The 20,719-nt window shown below is 35.8% G+C and overlaps 1 protein-coding gene across 11 annotated transcripts in view; it reads right to left on the bottom strand.

The window, feature by feature from the left end:
• The window catches only part of DZIP3 (DAZ interacting zinc finger protein 3), a 96,572-nt gene that overhangs the window by 51,158 nt on the left and 24,695 nt on the right, over positions 1–20,719 (bottom strand). For 10 of the 11 annotated variants that reach the window (XM_078065778.1, XM_078065767.1, XM_078065773.1 and 7 more), the window contains 8 exons: positions 17,976–18,092; positions 14,936–15,016; positions 14,490–14,614; positions 11,592–11,706; positions 6,011–6,130; positions 3,960–4,061; positions 1,907–1,999; positions 1,073–1,125 (listed from right to left, as the gene is read on the bottom strand). In XM_078065778.1, coding sequence (XP_077921904.1) covers positions 1,073–1,125; positions 1,907–1,999; positions 3,960–4,061; positions 6,011–6,130; positions 11,592–11,706; positions 14,490–14,614; positions 14,936–15,016; positions 17,976–18,092 — 806 coding nt within the window. The remainder of the gene's footprint in view (positions 1–1,072; positions 1,126–1,906; positions 2,000–3,959; positions 4,062–6,010; positions 6,131–11,591; positions 11,707–14,489; positions 14,615–14,935; positions 15,017–17,975; positions 18,093–20,719) is intronic. The other variant, XM_078065797.1, reaches the window with a different exon arrangement.

Genomic DNA, 20,719 nt, shown 5'->3' with positions numbered 1-20,719 from the left:
AGTGCAGCAGGAACGAAGTCATCTAAAGAGCCAACCGAAGAAGTCTGAACTAAATTAAAAGCAATGAGAAGCCTCTGAAAGATTTTTAAACAGAGAAGTGATATAGTTCAATTTTCATTTTTGAGAAGTGTTCTTGATGGCTATGTAAACAATAGAAGTGAAGAAAGGTAAGGCTAAGGACAAAAGGCCATTTAGAAGCTGTTTCAGAATTCCAAGTGAGAAATAATAACTTCATTTAGTTTAATGCAAATGTAGGGGCAGAAGTAAGGAGGCATTTACAACATTTTCAAGAAGCTGAATTGACTGGACTTTAAAAAATTACAGAGCAGTGTTGGGAAGAAAGATTGCAAGTCCATTTGTGGGCATGCTGAACTACAGATATTTTGGGAAAAAAGAAGTGGAGCTATTTAGTACACCAATAATAGATCTAGATTTTAGGAGTGGAACCTGTGCTAGAGGTAAAGACTTGGGTTTTCATTAACTCATGAAGGAAAACTGATGTCTTAGATATCAATGCCACATTCCTGGTAGACTGAAAAATGGTAGAAATTTACACTTGCAATAGAAGAAAAGAGAATCAAAGAATTAGGAGAATATTTTATATTGAAATTTCTAATTTCAATAGCAATAATGCTCTATACCTCTTTGAGTTCCCAGCTTATACTGTATCTTCCTCTGCAATATAGTTTTCTCATCCAAGAAATAAGAAAATTCTAATTGTCAGACAAGCTTGGAGGACTGGATGAGTTTTGAAAGCTAAGAGAAAGTTTTTATATCATAACAACCTGATTTAAATAACTTTAAGAAAAATATGTTTTGTTTTCAAGAAAGGATTATTTTCATACTTAAGGGAAAAGTATCCACCTAATTTACTCTTATTTACTTTAGAATTTAAATGTCTACAAAGTGGGGAGAGAGGGGGAAATAAATGTCAACCAAATACAATTTTTTCATACAGCTAATACTACCTTTAAACTTAATGGAGCTCCAACAAATGAACAGAAACAGAAAAAAGCAGCAAGTAAAAAATATATACATGCTCAGGAAAATGAATATTTTATTTCAAGCTTACCTTGCTCCTAAATTTTCAATGGTTATATATTCATCCTTTCTCACAACTTCAAACTGCAAGTGATGGAAAAAAAATAGCCCTAAAGTAGTTCAATTTTCAAAATTCTTTAGTGTTACTTCTTAGCCTTAATATTTGAAAAAAGACAGTGAGAATAAAGCTATAGCGGCTTTAAAACAAGTAAAACAGAAGTAACAAGGTGAGCCATAAGCAATCCTAATCAAACAAACTAGAGTTGATCTGAAAAAGCAATCCTATTATATATCAGTATAGGATTTAAATGCTGAATCTGAAATACAAAAATATACATATGTAAAGAAAGAAATAATACATATTTCTAATTTTGGTCTATTTACTTATATGCTGAAAATTCAACAAGTTATTTCATTAAATAAAAAAAATTAAGTGGATACCATTTGAGTATGTAACAGGTACAGTATGTTCTACAGATATATTCATGGGAAGATGTTCACAGACTAAAAGAAGTTCAGAAAGTCTAAAATTATTTTTAACCTTGGATGGCACAGAATTAGATTATCATTCTCAGTTTATGACAGACTTTCCTCATTGGTACAGCCATTGCCAGCTTTGTCTCTCTCCCTCCCTCCCCCGTGTGTCTTTATTTTTAATTTTTTTTTTTTTTTTTTTTTTTAATTCCTAAGGACCACATAAATAGTACTTTGGAGAAATCAAAGCAATAGGAAGGTCAGAGAGCTTAGTCATCATCAAAGAGAAAAAATATGACTAGAATACCATTATTATGATTCTCAAATCTGTTTGAAGTAAAAAATACCATTCCAGTGAAAGCAAGCAAAAAAATAAGAAAAAGATACTCACCAAAATTTTAACAATTCCAGGTACATCACATTGTAGCATCCTTACCATGTCACCTGTACATCCTTCCTTCAAACATTTTTTCCCACTAAAGGTCTAAAATTATCAACAGAAAAAACAAATAACCAACATTTGCATCAACATGGATGGAACTGGAGGAGATTATGCTAAGTGAAATAAGTCAAACAGAGAAAGACAATTATCATATGGTTTCACTTATTTGTGGAATATAAGGAATAGCATGGAGGACATTAGGAGAAGGAAGGGAAAAATGAAGTGGTGGGGAATCAGGGTGAGACGAACCATGAGAGACTATGGACTCTGGGAATCAAACTGAGGGTTTTAGAAGGGAGGGGGTGGGGGGATGGGTGAGCCCAGTGATGGGTATTAAGGAGGGCATGTATTGCATGGAGCATGGAGTGCTATAGGCAAACAATGAATCATGGAACACTACATCAAAAACTAATGATGTACTGTATGGTAACTAACATAATAAAAAAAAAATCATAAAAAAATACTAATAGAAAAAATATAAAAGTAGAAATAGAAAAAAAATCACTAATGTGCAAATCTGATTAAAGTTAAAAGCAGATGTTGCTAGATGGTAAAACAAAAGATGTGGATAAACATTTGAGAGTTAGCTGTTTAAAGATAGTCCATTTCATGTATCAATGGATTTCCTATTTAAAATGCATGATCACACTTTTCTGTCTCATCATTTCTACTTCAAAGTCTTCAAGTACCAAAAAACAGCCTAAAATGTATTCACTGCCCCTAGGGAAAGCAACTTCAAGTGAAATGTACTGATTAAGCAAGTGTAAAAAGGAATACTGAATATCCATCAGATATATGAGGATTCCAGGGAAAAGAATAAAAACGTTGACTCCTTTCTCTGGTTCTGAACTTGCTATTTCCCCTGGTTAAGTTATTTAGTTTTCTTGTACTTCTTTTTCTGAGGTTGAGCTATACTGATTGCCCTAACAATCAAAGAAAGTGAAAAGTATTCATATGTTGCTTAAAAAAATGAATAACAACACTTCACACAATGATTTTTAGTGTACAATGCAAGTTCACGTTTTATCTAGTAATCCTCACAATCTTAAGAAGTAGGTAGTACTATTCTCACTTTATGGTTTAGAAAACTGAGTCTCTGAATGATTAAATCACCAGCCTAATGTAAAAAAAAAAAAAAAGAAAAAGTAAGTGGCTCAATCTGGACTTGAACCCAGATCACCCAACTCTATATACAGTGCTCTTTCTACTATGCCACAATTGCCTTATAAAGGTTTTCTGTTGTCTGCACAATATAAGCACTCTAGAACCAAACAGTATAAACCCAACTTATGGCCATTAGCTCACTAAAGAGTAATCAATATAGAATTGGGCTTTGGATTTCTACTTTCATAAGAATTTAATTTAGTTATATTACTTTAGGTAAATATAATTACAAATATATGATTGAAGACTATAAACTTTATTATTTTTCTCTATCCCTTAAAAAAGAAACTATCCTAAAATTGTGTATGTCCTTTCCATTTTTTTGTTTAGCAATTATATTCTTTGATTCTATGTCTTTTATGTGAATACACACAATATTTCTATTTTTTTAAATTTTTCTTTTTTTTTTTTTAATCAGAGTGTGTGAGCACAAGCAGGGGGAGTGTCAGGCAGAGGGAGAAGCAGGCTCCCTGCCAAGCAAGGAGTCTGACGTGGGACTCAATTCCAGGACCTTAGGATCATGACCTGAGCCAAAGACAGCCACTTAACTCACTCAGCCACTCATGCATCCCACAATATTTCTATTTTTAAGAGCATAAACTTCTAAAAGGAAGGGAACAAATTGACAGAAATTACTAACCAAAGCAACTAGTAGAGTATCCCCTGCAAAGATGTGTTTAATAAATGGTGACGATGAACAAAGAATAATGAGGAGAAGAGCATCAGAGACATTAGGGAAAGAAAAATAGAGTGAGAAAAAAAGCAGAGGATGTGAACAGGAAGAAATGGGATGGATAAAGGAAGAAATGCTGTAAAGTTTTGAAGGAAAAACAAATACCTGATCATTTTCACCTGGATATTTTAAATTCTTGAACTTTTTCCAACAAATTTTATGGAAATAAACACAGCAGCTTTTACTGCACATTAATTGAAAAAATCCCTGGAAAAGACAAAAGTAAGCTGTTGATATGGAAATAATAATTCATGTAGGTATAGAAAATACTACTGTAAGTCTCATTCATTCATTCATTCATTCACTTATTTAGACATGAACACCTTAAGTGACTTTCAAAATTATGCTGTAACTAGGTGAATTTTACATGGCATTCAAAATTTATCAACAGATCATTGGTAATCAAAAGAACTTTATAAGTCATTTTTCATAGGTCCATTTTTTACATCACTAAAGACAGAAGCATTAGGACAAAAAGAAAAGGCAGTGATGGGAATAAGCCAATGTAATATTTTCCATATACTGACACATATACTGTTGTTCTGATACAACAAAATATCAGAAATTTGGTGAGTGACCTTTTTAGAGGAATATGTTATCTACCCCTCTTCACCTCCATTTTTACATTTCTCTTTTCCTCCAGCTCCAATTCCATACCATTTTCCCCTGGCATCTCTGTTAACAATCACTAGACCTGATTTGCAATATTATTAACAGCTACTGTATTATCCCAAGGTATAAATTTCTAGTCCTTCCCAGTATGTACTCCCTGGGAACTACAGTCCTGCTTCCTTTAAATAGGTAAACTACTTGGAAGACAAAGATCTAAACTTTGTGGCCAGGACCTGCTGCTGCTACATGCTGTCCATGTGACTGGAACCCTGGAAGCCTTCCTGGGAAACCTTAGGACCATACCACCATGTCACCTAAACCAGACCCAACTTGCCCCCACCCTGAGCACTCCACTTCACCAGGCTCACTTCCCAATACCTGTGTTACTCTAATGAATACATTTTGGATTTTTCCCCCCACCACTCAATGTATACATCATGCCTTGCAACTGGATTTCCATTATATGATAGAAGTGGTGTCAAATTGACACTGATGGTCACATCTCATCCTATCTTGTGATTTCGCACAGCCTTATTATGATATAGCCAGAGACAACTAGATTTGATGTACTTTGCTGAATTTCTTCAAATCCAGGCTGGTTTCATTTTGCTTGCCCAAGACCCATTCAACAGATAACTATCACTTACTTAGTAACAGAATTCTTGAAGAGTAACAACCTTTCTCCTTAGTCAAATGCTAATATTCTCAACCTGTAACATTTCAAACTATAAAGAATATTTTACATAATTTTTACTGTTATGATTGCAGGGACATTAACTATAACTACAGAGACATGTGAATATTACAAAATCCCTAGCAAAATCGATTCATTTTTTATTGACTCACAGGATATATGTAATTCCTGCTCACTATGAATCTAAGTTCTTTGAGATACTCAGTTTTTTTTAAAGATTTATTTATTTGAGACAGAGGTGGAGAGAGTGCAGGTTCGCACTCAAGCAGGGGGAGGGGCAGAGGGACAGAAAGGGAGAGAGAGAATCTCCAGCAGACTCCCCGCCACTATCTATTCAGCTTCAAGCCAGAAATCTTAAAGTCATCTATTGCATAATGGATTCCATCACCCTTTGCATGCAATACATCATCAAGTAATTGTTGCGTCTTTTCCATGATGACCTGAGCTGAAATCAAGAGTTGGATGCTTAACCAACTGAGCCATGCAGGCACCCCGAGATATTCAACTTAACTGCATTACTACTATAATTAAACTAAGTACTCTTTTTATTTTTTTGAAGATTTATTTATTTATTTGACAGAGAGAGAGAGAGAGAGCGCACAAGCAGGGGAAGCAGCAGGCAGAGGGAGAGGGAGAAGCAGGCTCCCCACTGAGCAGGGAGCCCAATGCGGGGCTCTATCCCAGGACCCTGGGATCATGACCTGAGCCAAAGGCAGCCGCTTAACCGACTGAACCACCCAGGCACCCCTAAGTACTCTTTTTAAACAATATTTTGATGCATGATGACAGTAATTTTTATCTAAGTTTAATTTTATAATTTCATTTTTAAAAATACTCAAATTTATATTACCTTGTAATTGGTGTTCTTTAAAATGTCAGCTTCACAAGATCGTTCACAATCTAGATAACTGCAAATAGTCTGCTTCATTATATTATTTTCTGTTGTCTTGATAAAATCGTTAAGAAGATCCTAGATTTTAAAAATTAAAAAAATCTCATGAATTATTAGTAACAAGACGGCAACACTTCTAATATTTTACCTTAAATAATATGTCCATTTTATTATCTCCCTTTTTGAAGGCATTGTATGTTTTTTAAAATAAAAAAACAGTAATAGAATATATTTTCCTCATTCAAAGTAAACAATATATGGGAAGGCCCTAAATTAGAAATACCGGGTTTATTACTGAACATAAACATGGAGAAAGGAAAAAAGTCTATGTCTGAAGCTGTACCTCTCTTCACCATCCCAAGTCATAGCATAACACCTGGCATGTTCCTATTAAAAACTACTTCCTATTAAAAACTATCATACACACACACACACACATCACGGGAGCCCAGGAGGATATGCTAGAACTGGTCCCCAGAACACCATATTGGCAGTGGGATTCCTGGAGTGGTACAATATGCCACTCACTGCCATTATGGATAGAAGTAGCATACAGAAATATGCTTCCAATGTTCAGAGTTATAACTTGGAATGCAATTTCCTATTTTCAAATGATTAAACGTGGGTGAAACACATGAACTCTATGTTAAGCAGGTCCTTAGACCAGGTCCTTAAAACTTATCCCTCAGAAAGAGAGTATTACAAGATTTCAAATAGTATTTCTAATATACTGAGAATATACAACATGACAAATAAGCTCCTACAGACTGTTTGATAAATCTAGTCACCATTCATAACATTCCTTTGATGGCATTCAGAATTTTAAATTGATGGCTGATACTGAAGAATAAAGATGTTTTGACCAAGTCAACTAAAATGTTTTAAATATCAAGATAAGAGAGAAAGGCATTTAAGGACCTGTCATATGAAGGTAGTATATTCTGTCAGCATAGCCAATAGCCAAGTGGAAATGCAGAAAAAAGAAATAGGCTCACAGAATGTATATAACTACTGCAGTTTCACAGATCTCAAACTTAATAGTTCAATATTGACTACTGACATCCCACCAAATATATGCCACATATATACATAAGCCTATATGCAGCTATATGAGTATATTTATCTGTGTTCTCCATTTTCTCTGCCCTGCCCCTTGTCTTCTTTAGAACACTAACTACAATTTGTAACTACTTTATTAGTTTTTTTTTTTTCCTTTAATTCTTTTGTTCCTTGTTCTTTACTCCTTATCTCTTGCCTCTAGTTTTTTGCATTCATTCATTCAACATATTTACTGAGTGCCTGTTATAAGCCAGGTTGTTATGGAAGTTAAGGGATGTTACGGATGTTAAGGAGAAAGCAGTAAACTTAGCAGGTCCATGGGACTTACACCAATCTCATCTACCACTATCTATTCAGCTTCAAGCCAGAAATCTTAAAGTCATCTATGGCATAAGGGATTCCATCACCCTTTGCACGCAATACATCATCACGTAATTGTTGCGTCTTTTCCCAAAATACACTGCAAATTCTTCCATTTCTATCTCCATTGTTAACATTCTGTTTTACCTAGATTATTAGCTGTAATAGCTGTCTAACTGGTGCCCACCTTCCCCACCTACTCTGCTCCAAGGTATTCTCTATACAGAAGCAAAAAATGTTGGTTCCTTGCTTAAGACCCTTCAATGGCTTCCCACTGTACCTAAAATAAAGTCTTAACCCTTACCATAGACGGACTGCAAGGTTCTGCAGAACCTGCAGAATCTAAATTCAGTATATCTAGCCATCTCTTTGAATTCATCTCTAGCCTTGCTCATTATAAAATTCATATGGTTTTATTTTTTCAGTTCTTCAAACTTGTGTGTCAAGGCCTAAGGTCTTTCCCACACTCTTTTCCATTTACCTAGAATACTCTTCCCCCAGCCTTTACAGAGCTAGTTCTATTCTCAACCTTCTGGTTCCCACTTAAATATCACCTCCCAGAGAGGCACACATGCATATGTGCATCTATACATATAGATAGGTATAGACAGGTATATGAGTGTGTATCTGTTCTCTATTTCTCATTTTATTATAATTTGATTATATCATTCCAGTGTTTAAAAGTCTTCAGGGGTTTCATATTAACTTCAAGAAAGGGTCTGAACCCCATACTTGGCTTATATAAGGCCTTCCAGGATCTGGCTGACATTTACCTCTGATATATTATGCATTCATGAAACAAAAACAGACTGTCATTTAAAAAAAAAAAAAAAAGGAACATTCGTAACAACAGAAACTCTTGGTAGATAACAGCTGAAATAATCATTAAAATTAAAAATTCAATAAAAGGATAGGAACAAGGGTAATGTTAAAAATAACCATATGAAAGGACACTACCCTGCTATATCCCCCCACAGGATGAGTTTATCTAAGGGGATATATGAAGATAGGAGCAAATGGGGCAGGGTAGGCCTTTGGTAGAACTCACCTAGGATAAAGGGGTACAGGCCAGCCCTCTAAATGCCTTAAAAAAACTAATCACAATGTCTGGGAAGCAAAACTTTTGGTGGGGTGCCAGGCACCAATCATAACAGATTAAGAACATGCTGGCTTACAGCTACAACAGGGTCACTGAAGCACTCTGCCCTACCAGACATTAAACCTTTATTGTATTTTAAAGAAGTACAGGGAGGGAGGGCTGGTGGAAAGTCCAAAGCAGCTGGAATGGTGGCTGGGTGCCCAAGAAACCCATGGCAGCAACTATTTTTGAAACAGTACATAAATATCTTAACATTATAACAACTAATATGATAGCACTAGTGTGCACTGGTTGATTATCAGGCCTACGCAGAAAGTTACAGTTGAGAAAAATCTCCTAGAAAATAAAACAAAAAGATAAAATGTAATAAATAGGGGAAAAAACAAGAAAATCATAGATTTAGTCAAAGATATCAAGTATCTGAATAACAAACATTTCATAAATATAATGAAAAAATCATCTGATAAATTTTTTGAATGTCCCAGAACATTTTCAAAACAGCTCAGAACACTAGGGAACACAGAATATCCTAAAAACTCCCAGAAAGAAAAAAAAAATAAAACAGGTTATAAGCAAAAGATTGAGAATCAGAACATCAGATTTCTCAAAAGTAATACTGGAAGAAAGGAGATAACAGAAACACTCTGAAAACATGAAGGAAAATAATTTACAACCTACAATTCTATGCCCAGGCAAGACATAAATAAAGTGTGCAAAAAATAAATTATTTTGAAGACTTGAAAGGTCTCAAAAAATTTACCTCCCAGTCATACCCTTTTCTAAGAAGCTGCTGAATGAGTTGTAACACCAGAACAAGGAGTAAACCTAAAAATAGAAAAACTTGAGATCTAAGAAACAGAGGATTCTACGTAGAAGTGAAGGATAATCCAAGGAATAAAAGAAAACCCTAAAGCAAATTTAATAAAAATGTATAACTATTGGTAGGATGGGGAAAGAGAAGTGTATGTGTAAAGGGGATGTATAAGAGAGCTAATAAACCCTCCTCATCTGCCACAGTGGGAAGTCAAAAGATAATATCTAAAATGGAGAAATATTATAAAAAGCAGTACACATCTTTTCAAAAGATACAGATGTATCAAAGAAATATGCCTAGAGAGCTGGAAGAAGGTGTCTCTAGTTAGGAACTACAATCAGAGATGATGGACCACAGACTGTTAATGTTAAGTCTTTTAATATTATTTAACAAACTGTATACATGTATTATTTTGCTGGAAACAAAAATTCACTAAAAATGTTTGGATAATAAAGAAAAATATTTTAAAAGGAAGAGGAAAAAGAGAAAACTAAGACCAAGTAGGGACTGCTTTAGGCAAGCACAAAAGTTTAATGTTAAAAATAATATATAAAATCATTATTAAGTCTAGGTTTAAAGTCATGTGATTTTCCTGACAAATGCCAAAAAGTGTTTGCTTATTCTACTGATTACTGAGAGAGCTATGTTAAAATAGTACTCTGTGATTGAAGAGTTTTCTATCTCTCCTTCTAGTGTTACCAGTTTTTGTCCCATATATTTTGAAGCTATATTTTTAGGTTTATACAATTTGAGTTGCTATAGCTTCCAAGAAAATTGAATTTTGTATTTTTTCAAAACATCCGCTTTGAGGAATGGATTTGGCTTTCAACTCAGCCAATATATAAGGATCTAGAAAAGTTTAAAGTAAAAGTCTGGAAAGAGATCATTCAAACACTAAGAGAAACCTACTTTAGCTATTTTCATACTAAACTAATTAAAAAGTTACTTTAATATGGCTTAAAAGATGGATAAAAATTACTGCAAAATTAAGAATACCAAGAAGGTGTGAGGAAATGGAAACTCCCATACTTCATCTTAAGAACACAAACTGGTGGGGTGCCTGGTTGGCTCAGTCGGTTAAGCATCTGACTCTTGATTTCGGGTCTGGTCATGATCTCAGGGTCATGAGATCAAGCCCCGAGCCCCATGTGGGGCTCCTTGCTCAGTGCAAAGTCTGCTTGAGATTCTCTCCCTCTCCCTTTGCCCCTCCCCCAGGTCGCACGTGCACACGCATGTGTGCCCTCTTTCTCCCTCTAAAAAAAAAAAAGAAAAAAAAGAACACAAACTGGTACAAACCTTGAAAAGAAATATGAAGATATATATCAACAACTTTACAAATGTGTAGAGACTTGATTCACAATTCCACCTTTAGAAATTTGTCCTATTGGAATTATGTGGGAAATGCACAAAGATCACTTTACATAATAGTGAAAAACTGGAATGTTTAGGATAAACTAAATGTTCAATAGCAGGAAACTGGTTACACAAATTAAAGCACAGTTACATGATGGACCATGAAAAAAAACCATACTGTACAATAATCTAACTACTGGGAAATTCACAGTATGTATTTCCAAACTACACATCAATGTGTATAACATCATTCCAATTTACTAAAAATAAAAGGTACAAGTGTTTATACATGTGTGTCTGGAAAGACATAAATGAAAATACTAATAGTTTCTCCATTTGAAGAAATATGGATGATTTTATCTTTGAGCACTTTTATATCTTTCAAGTTTTCTGAAATAAGTTTTCCAAGTTATCTTAGTACTTTTAAAATTTAAATCAACAACAAAATAATGGTAAATACAATTAGTAAAAAGGATTAACTATTACATTTAGCTCTAGCCATGTGAAGTACTGGACTAGTATAGCTTTTAATCTTCTTGTTTGTAAATACTAACAAATCTTGTTATTTGCTAACCCAGCCACCTCATTTCTCTGGACTAGTATAGCTTTTAATCTTCTTGTTTGTAAATACTAACAAATCTTGTTATTTGCTAACCCAGCCACCTCACTTCTCTCCGTGCTGAATCTTACATTCTGTACTAGGTAATGGAATCAATGTTGTTTCTTATATAAAAAGCTAATTTCCAACAAAAGAATGTGCTTGCTATAGAATATGACAAAGTTAGAATAGACCACACTTCATCAAAAATGATTCTGATTAGTCACAGATGAAATGTTCTTAAACAATTTCTTACTTTAAAAGTTGTAGGTAAATCTTCATCTTCTGTAGGATCTATGTCAAACCAATGATCATTTGTATCTCCTATTTCTTGTAAGCTTTTATGAAATTCTAGCAGTCCTCCATTATATCTGCAAGGTATTTTAAAATAAGGTTAGTTTGAATGGGACTCTAACTAGATAGTTTAACAGTAAGACAATAAGCAACCCCTTTTTTTTTTTTGTGGTAAGTAGGGTGGTGATAACCTCTGGCATGCTATAGAAATACAAATGCTAGGACTCTCACCTGTGGTAGATTGGGATGAAATACAGGTGGAAGGGGAGGCAATAGATTATGTAGTAGCTCAAGCTTGAACAGTATGGGGGCCATGGTAATTAAAGGGATTGTAGAGTTGGTTGGCTTTTGTCTACTGTCTTGGAAGCCTTGAAGAAAGAGAATGACAGGCACAGGTCAGCCAACTGTTGACTCAGGGCACACTGTGAAAGACAGAGGACTCTATGGCAGCATTTAAAAAGGCTCTCATCTCCTACAGTCATAAAGATAATCTGTACTGAAAAATCAGGCCAGATTTAATCACAAGGTGAAACAAACTGCAAAAGAGACCAAATGCACCTCCTTGACAGGACTATTACCAATTCAGGACACTCTGTGAAAGCTAAAAGGTCTCTATGGTAACATTTTAAAAAACCTTTATCAAGACTAACCTTGTAAGGGCAGACTGTGCTGAAAATGAGGCCCAGTATTTAATCACAAGGGTAGAACAACAGCAGAGACTAAAAGCACTGCCTCAGCAGGACTGTTATGCTAGAATCAGGGCTTTGATAGGGAACAAGTAGACCCTGAGATCTGAAATGGGGACATTTAAATGAAACCTCTAAATTGTCCTGAACCCTCTGGCTGACAAGAACCCCTTTTTTTTGCTGGAGGAGTACAGAATCCCTTTACTGACCAAGCCAAAATATCATCTAAGGTGCATATATCAAAAGATGATGCCCTTCCTTCTCAAGATCCTCTCCTATCTCTTCTCATTGCTCACAGACCAATAACTCTAGGATCGGGTATAAGCAGAGCCCAAGTGGGAAAATAGAGTCCCTGCTCCTAAAGGAAAAGCTGATTCACCACAAGAATTGCAGAACTTGACAAGTATATACTGGCAGAAACACATGTGGGAGTGGATCTTAAGAGTGCCAAACCAACACACAGACACAGCTGCATAGGGAAGTGTATGTTGATATGGGATGACTCCTCCATAGTTCAAGATTTACTTTCCTAGCAAGGACACCTGAGCCACCTGAGCCAACATGCTGCTGAGGCTACGTCAAGCTTGGATCCAACAATGGCTTACAGTAATTGAGGTGGAGATGCTGGAAATTTTTTGGCAGGGTATTGAAGAAAGCTCAGGGAGATAAGGATGTTAGAATGGACTTCCTACACAAGACCAAAGAAGCCACCACTAGACAAGGCTCCCTGGAAAGGCCCAGAAGACACTCCATCCATTAAAGCAGTTAAGAAATACACGGTGAGAAAGGCACCAGTGTCTTTGAGCAGCTCAGTGGTAACTGTTCTCTGTAGGCCAGGGATGAAAGTAAATGATGCTATCATGTGACTGGGCTTTCTGGTATCAGTGATATGGAAAACAGATTCTCTCCAATGCCCAACGGTAAAGAGACTAAAGAGTAGTTCACACATCTGAGGGAAGGACAGCAGTATACATTCTTTGTCTTGTCTCACAGCTATGTGAATTCTCTTTACGATATAGACTAAAGAGATTCTGACCATCCTGAAATTCTGCAAAACATCACACTGGCCCACTATATTGATGACATCATGCTAGTAAATGGGAAGCAGGAAGTCTTCTGGGTAAAACAAGTAAAAAACAAGCATGCCAGAGGATAGAAGATAAACCTTACAAGAGAATCAGGTAACTCCCACAGAGGTGACTCTTTTAGGAATCCCATGGTTGGGCCCAGCAGTAATCTTGCATAAGGATTGGCACAGCTGCCAAATTCATCTTTCAAAAGTCTCAGCCACACATGATTTCCTCAGGAAGACTTCTGATTCCCAGAACTGGATTGGGTGTCCAGTGAAGACTATTTAATTATTTATTGCATTTTCTTTCATAGCTGTTTATCATATTTCATAATTATTTGTATAACTGATTATTTGATTAAGGTCTATAAACTTCACTATACTATCAGTTACATGAAGACAGGAACTGTCTATTTTGCAAACTATCATATCCCCAACACTTAGCACACACAGTCTCTAGAATATACTACATTCTTAGCAAATAAAATCAATAAATTATGCTACAAAAGCTAAGGATCTCCATATAGGAAGTAAATAGATAGTCTGCACAATTTCACTAAATGTGTAATCCCCAATATTTCCCAAACCCAGCACCTGGACCCTTTCAATGCTTTAGAAGCTCATTTATACCTTAAACATCTATTCCCACTGGTGACAGTATTAATAACTATAACCATCATTTATTTATTAAACCTAGCATTTTTGTGTTCTGAGCGCTTATTTAATCATCTGCAACATCCTTATAAGGTAGGCACTATTATTAGTTCCATTTTACAGGTAAGAAAAAATAAGGCTGAGTAACATTACATTTCTCAGGGTCATAGATTGGGTACATGGCAGAAAATGTATTTAAACCCAGGTCTGTCAGACTCCAAAGCCTATGTTCCTCATGTCTTTGCTACACTGCCTTTTATTGCCATGACCTGTTAAGTTTGATATTTAAATATTCTCAAATACATGAAATAAATTATTACCGATAGGAACAGGTGAAGAAGAACCAGTAGAGCACAAATGTCATGATATCTGGTATACTATAAAAACTTTATCCCATTTCACAATGCTAAAAGTTGAAAGGCAAGATCTGCCCGTTTATTAAAATCCTTACCTCTTCTGAGCACAACGAAGCAAACCACGTCCAAAATAAACTAAAGACATAAAGTTCTCACAAATTTCATTCTCTTGGATCACCATCTTCATCACTAGAAATTTATTCTCTGCTTCTGTGTAATCCTGTAGTAACATAAAACTAGGTTTGGCTCATATAAAAAGCATTTGTTTTCTTTTACAATAATTATCTTCCAAACTGGAGAAGTCGGAGCAGCTTTCATATTGATACAGTCATGTAGTCATTATTCACATCTCTAACCCTAGCACCTGTGATCACACAGATACTGTACTCAGTGATTCAAATACTTATTTACAAAAGAACTTTGATCTTTAGCCAACGTTTCAAAATGAACATTTAGAGAATTTCTAAAATCAACCTTTTGTCAAAATGAAGTCAGTGAGTGTAAGAAGATTTACAAGGGACAAGTAACACATGCTACATACCTCTTTCTTTCCTCTTTCAGTAAGTGCTACTCCATACAAAAACAGTAATGTCAAATAATAACCAATATTAATCTGATGTGCCTAAAAGAAAAAAAAATATTTGGTTATTTAGACTAAGCTACTTTTCAGTATACCAAGCTTAATTAAATATCCTAGGCCTATCAAAAAAAAAAATGAAATCTTACCATTTGCAACAACATGGATGGAACTAGAGGGTATTACACTAAGCGAAATAAGTCAATCAGAGAAAGATAATAGTCATATGATTTCACTCATATGTGGAATTTAAGAAACAAGAAGAGAATCATAGGGGAAGGGAGGGAAAAAGAAAAGACAAAATCAGAGAGGGAGACAAACCATAAGAGACTCTTAACTACAGGAAACAGACTGAAGGTTGTTGGAGCGGAGGTGGGTGGGGGGATGGGGTAACTAGGTGATGGGCATTAAGGAGGGCACTTGATGTAATGAGCACTGGGTGTTATATGCAACTGATTAATCACTGACCTCTACTTCTGAAACTAATAATACACTATGTTAATTAATTGAATAAAAAAATAAATATCTTAAGCCTACTTAGTAATTATTAAAAATAGTAAAAATTATCATTATATTGTCAATCATCTAGTAAGAACAACAGCAAATACATTTTAGATGTATTTGACAATTTGACCCTGAAGAAAAAGGATAGTTGATAATCTCGAAATAAAACATTAGAGTTTGATTAAAGAAAATGGAAGCCATCAGGATTTATTGTCTCCTTCCCCCTCCCACCCCCACAGGCTACAAATGGCTAAGATCTCCATACAGAAGTAGTAATGAGTACAACTATATTCTGAGTACCCTGAGTCCTTCTGAATATGGGGGTGGGTCTTGGAGACTCCAGACCCAACACCCACTGTACGAATGCCAACTTCCTAGTTTTGATAACATAAATTGTTATGTAACCTGTAACTACTGAGGAAAACTGAGTGAAGGGTATGCCAAGACCTCTCTGCACTTTTGTATTCCAAAGCTATATTTTTGCAACTTCTGTGCATCTAAAATTACCTCAAAAAGTTTAAAAATTGTCCATGAAGAAAATTATTATACATTTTGTTCATAAGCTCTCTAACTGAAAATCATAACCGTATCTTTTGTCACATTAACTTTTTACAATGAGACTGTCCCATACTATAAACAAGATTTTTTTTTCAAGTACACAGGGATGATAAGCATCTACAGGATTTAAGTTTTCTTCTTTACTGATCTAACTGTATTCTCTTACCTAGCTGAGTTCTCATGGCCAACAGTACACATTTATGAGGTAACTGGCTAGAGTTAGAAGTTTGGCTTCAAATTGATCTCAGTGGAAATAGACATGTGTGTTTGCTCTCAATGAACCCATGTAACATCTAACTGGTTTCCATCTTAAAATTCCCATCTTTGCAGAGATGGTAAAATGCAGTTCACAGAATAGACACTTAAGCGAAGACTACATGGGTTTGTATCCTGACTCCACTACTTACTACCTGATGAATTAAGCAAGTTGTTTAACCTCTATGCTTCAGTTTCAAATCTATAAAATGGGAATAATGAGGGGGGGTGCTTTCAAAGCGTAAATGAGCTAATCCTTACAAAAAGTGTCTGTCATATAGCAAACATTAAAGAAGTGTAAACTATTATTTTGTAACTTAAAAAAAAAACTGGCTTCATAAATAATATGACTGAGCCTTTGGCTCATACAACCCTAAAAAGAACACTTTGAGGATAAAATGTGGAATTGTGGTAATGCTACAATTACAAGTACAAGGTAAAGAACTCAGGAATTCAGAGATGTAGGCAGTACATTTCTAACCAGTATGCTCTGCCCTTTCCTTCCCACCTTCCCCCCCCCCAATAGCAGGGATTATTCCAAGTATTGGAACTAAATGGATAGAGAGATATTATTGGCAACTGTCCCCTGCCCTCACGCCACCTCCTACAATGAAGTTGCCCCACCTATCCTCGGCAGTCTTGAGGAACAGGGAGATACAGCAGTAGGCTGCTCTGATCATGACAATTCCAATTCTGCTCAACAATGCTACCAAGAGAGGGATCTCCTCCATTTCCTTATGTAAGACTCATCTTTGAAGTAATGCCTAAATACAGCAGGCTAAACAATCAGCATCTGTTAATGCTGATTTTATATTCATTTATTTTACTGCTTGGCAACCTGGTTAGTGGGAGAAAGAGCAGATCTTTAGCATCCCAGAAGTTTTTGGGAATACTTGTTAATGCAAACTCCCTTTTGTTACCTCTTTTGACTCCATGTAGAACTCCTTTAGGGTGGTATATATCACCGCTTAGAACCCTCATCCTGAGAGTACTAAACAAAGATGATTTGTCCACTTCCTTGTACATCTTAGGGATTTGGTGTCTTTGGCTACCTTAGTTGGTACCTAGATAGTCCTTTCTTGAAGATAACTCTAATCCATCTTCTACATGTGTGCGAAACTTAGTTTACTTTACGAATCCAAAGCATTCAAAGAACTGATTTTTTCCTTTTACTGTCCTATACTATTGGTTCTGATTTTTGACGCCAGTTTCACTTTTCCTTAGATTTTCTATATTTATTTCTAAAGTATCATTTGATACTGCACATATTAAGCATATCTTGTCAATTTTATCTCACATGAGTACTCATTAACAGATAACAGAAGTTCCAATTTTTACAAATATAGAAATATCAGGAGTTGATTAATAACTAGGAGGAAAGGAAGGAGTAATTTCTGAAGTTTATAACTCTCCGTTTCAAATGGGAAAGCCCGTGTTTACTAGTTCAAGTTTCTCTTCATTTAAGATGAACAATTTTATGGTAGGGAAGGGGACTAGATTCGGCTCATTACAGAGATGCAGTCATAAAGTACAAGACACAGGAAGGAAATCAATTTATGCATACCTTTTTTCCAGAGGTAAAAGGAAAATACAAATTGGTCTACACCTTAAAACAAGGATTGCACTGGCTACCCTCTCATTGGAAAATGTTGTCCAAGTCCACTATTTCAAACTTTCAAACACTTACAGTATAATTAGTGGCCTGAATGTTCCTAAGCGCTGCTTCCAGTTGTGTTATCAAGAAACGTAAAGTCAGAACAGGAACAATTTCCTCCCCATTCTGGCTGTTAGCTGCAACTTCTCTCTGTGGAAATAATTTGGTCAAAAATTTCTTTAACTTAAAGCAAATATCTACATACATTTTTATTATACAAGTAATACACGCTAGTCGTAGAAAATCTGGAAATGATTTTTTAAAACTCCACACTATCGGGGCACCTGTGTGGCTCAGCTGGTTGAGCATCCAACTTTTGATTTCGGCTCAGGTCATGATCTCAGGGGTTGTGGGATTAAGCCCCAAATTGGGCTCCTCGCTCAGCGGGGAGTCTGCTTCTCTCTCTCTCCCTTTCCCCCTCCCCACTCTCTCTCTCTAAAATAAATAATCAAATAAATAAAAATAAAAATCTACACCACCCAGATACAACTGTTCTCTCATTTGTTTGTTTTTGAGTAGTCTGACAAATCTTTGTAACTATTTCCTCAAAACACTTAAACAGCATTCCTATGCCTGCCAAGAGTTGGCCACATCCACTCCTACTTTAGAGGAAAGTGGTAATCCCAGTTTATTCTCATACTTTCTGTTCTCTAAGCATGGCTAAAATTTTCCTTCCAGCCCTGACCTGTAAGAATACTGACTTAATTCCAACACCAGGGCAAGGCATCTTAAGCTGCAATCTGATTGGAACAAAACTAATATAGCATTTATTATACACCATACTTTTTTATATGGATGAAATGAAAAGGAGGACTATGTCTTATCTTTGTGTCCATCTCTCAGTGCCTTGTACCTACAAGTGCTTCACTTAAATTCCATTATGTGTTTAACAATGTATTATCTGTGTGCAAAGTTTAACCTACACTTTCTTAACATGGTTTCTTATATATAATACTTCGTTTTTCTCCTAGATAGCTAGATACTTTGTCTCCCCAGCACTCAATTAATGAACCTCTTCTCCATCAACACATACATTCCCTAAAGTAATCCACTGTCATGTTTTTAAATAATGTTTTTAAATAATGTCTACTTGGACAGTTTCCAAGTTTGTATTTCCAGCTCAGAACTATCACTTGAATTCCAGACTCATTTACCCAACCAGTTACTCAACAGTAACTCTTGAATTTGAGTAAGCATATAAAACCTAACACTGAAGTTTGACCTCCTTTAGAACTAAAAAAGCTGGAGAAGATATAAAAACTGTTTTTTGAAAGCAACAGAAAGCTACCAAGGCATTGAAAATCTCTGGGGCCAACATTCAGAGAGAAGGTAAGCCTAGAGACATGAGATTGACTTTTGTAGCCACTTTTCTCCTTAAGGCAATTGCCATTTTCAGTTGTGGCTGAGAAGCTGGGATGCTAGGCAGTTTTTAGCCAACTTACAAAGCTGGGGGAAAAAACAGAATGCATTACCTATCAAGGATGAGGGACCCTGGAAAACACTTCATCCTTTTGTTGGAACCTTGAAGAAATATACCCTTAGAGTAAGAGTGTCAGTTTTGGTTCCAGCTCGAATGCAAGTAGTTTATTTGGGAGGTGCAGAGAACAATGGTAGGGGAATAGAGATGTGATACAGGGAAGGGAAAACAGGCTTTAAATTGATAGGTATGTTATTTTTTTTTTTTTTTTTAAGAGAGGGAAGTGGGGGTCAGGGTGAGAGGAAGAGAGAGAATCTTAAGCAGGCTCCATGCCCATCATGGAGCCTGATACACGGCTCGATTTCACAACCCTGAGATCATGACCTGAGTCGAAATCCAGAGTCAGACACTTAACTGACTGAGTCATCCAGGTGCCCCACAGGGTGTGTTATTTAGTTATCCACAATGGGTGGCTGGATACACAACAGAGAAACTCAGTAAAACAGCGAAAAACACAAGCCTCAGTATTATTCAACTCCAAGGGAGAGAAAACTGGGATATTTGCAGAACAACTCCCAAGGCTTATTGACTGAGTGGTGATGAGGTGACGCAGGAGTATTAATTCCTTGGGACTTCCGAACTGCCATGAGAAGTACAGGTCTTCTGTAGTTCCAGGGGGAAAAATAGCCTTAAGGCATAGAGAAATAGACATTGAAAACTGGAAACTGTCCAGAGCATACTGAAATAAGAGGCCAAGGGGCCAAGGGTTATGTGCAGGGCACTGATAGTATCTACTACAAAAGGTAAAGCATAAATAGACCCTTCTTCACAAAACAGAAGCTTATAATCACCTCAATACCCAGTCGAATTAAGTGATCTGCTAGAAAAGCACATTACTAAACAAAGGCTTTGTCCAGTTAAGGAAGGTTGCCAACTCCGGCAGCCACTGCAAGTAGCAGAATTCTCTATTATCCTTTAGATGACTATGGAATTAGTTTTGATGTTTTCATGTTCATTCATGATTTGGGTTATCTTTGCCTTTTTAAGATTCTTACCAGGAATTTATCAATTTTATAAAACAAGTTTTGGCTTTATTGACTTTCTCTATTTTATTTTCTTATTCTATTTCAATAGACAGATATCTTTACTACTTCCTTCTTTTGACTTTGTTTTTAATTTGCTGTTCTTCCATTAATCTCCTGAACTTCATGTTTAGATGATTGATACTCAAATTTGCTTCTTTTTCTAATATTTGCATTTCAAGCTATAAATATTTTTTGAAGCACATATTTTACTTATAACACAAGCTTTGATATATATTTTTTATTCAGTTCAAAAATTTATCTAATTTCCACTGCCA

The sequence above is a fragment of the Halichoerus grypus genome, chromosome 1 (genome assembly GCF_964656455.1).
Source record: "Halichoerus grypus chromosome 1, mHalGry1.hap1.1, whole genome shotgun sequence".
Classification (NCBI taxonomy): domain Eukaryota; kingdom Metazoa; phylum Chordata; class Mammalia; order Carnivora; family Phocidae; genus Halichoerus; species Halichoerus grypus.
The sequence above is the reverse complement of the archived record's forward strand: the minus strand, read 5'-3'. Positions and strand labels throughout refer to the sequence as shown.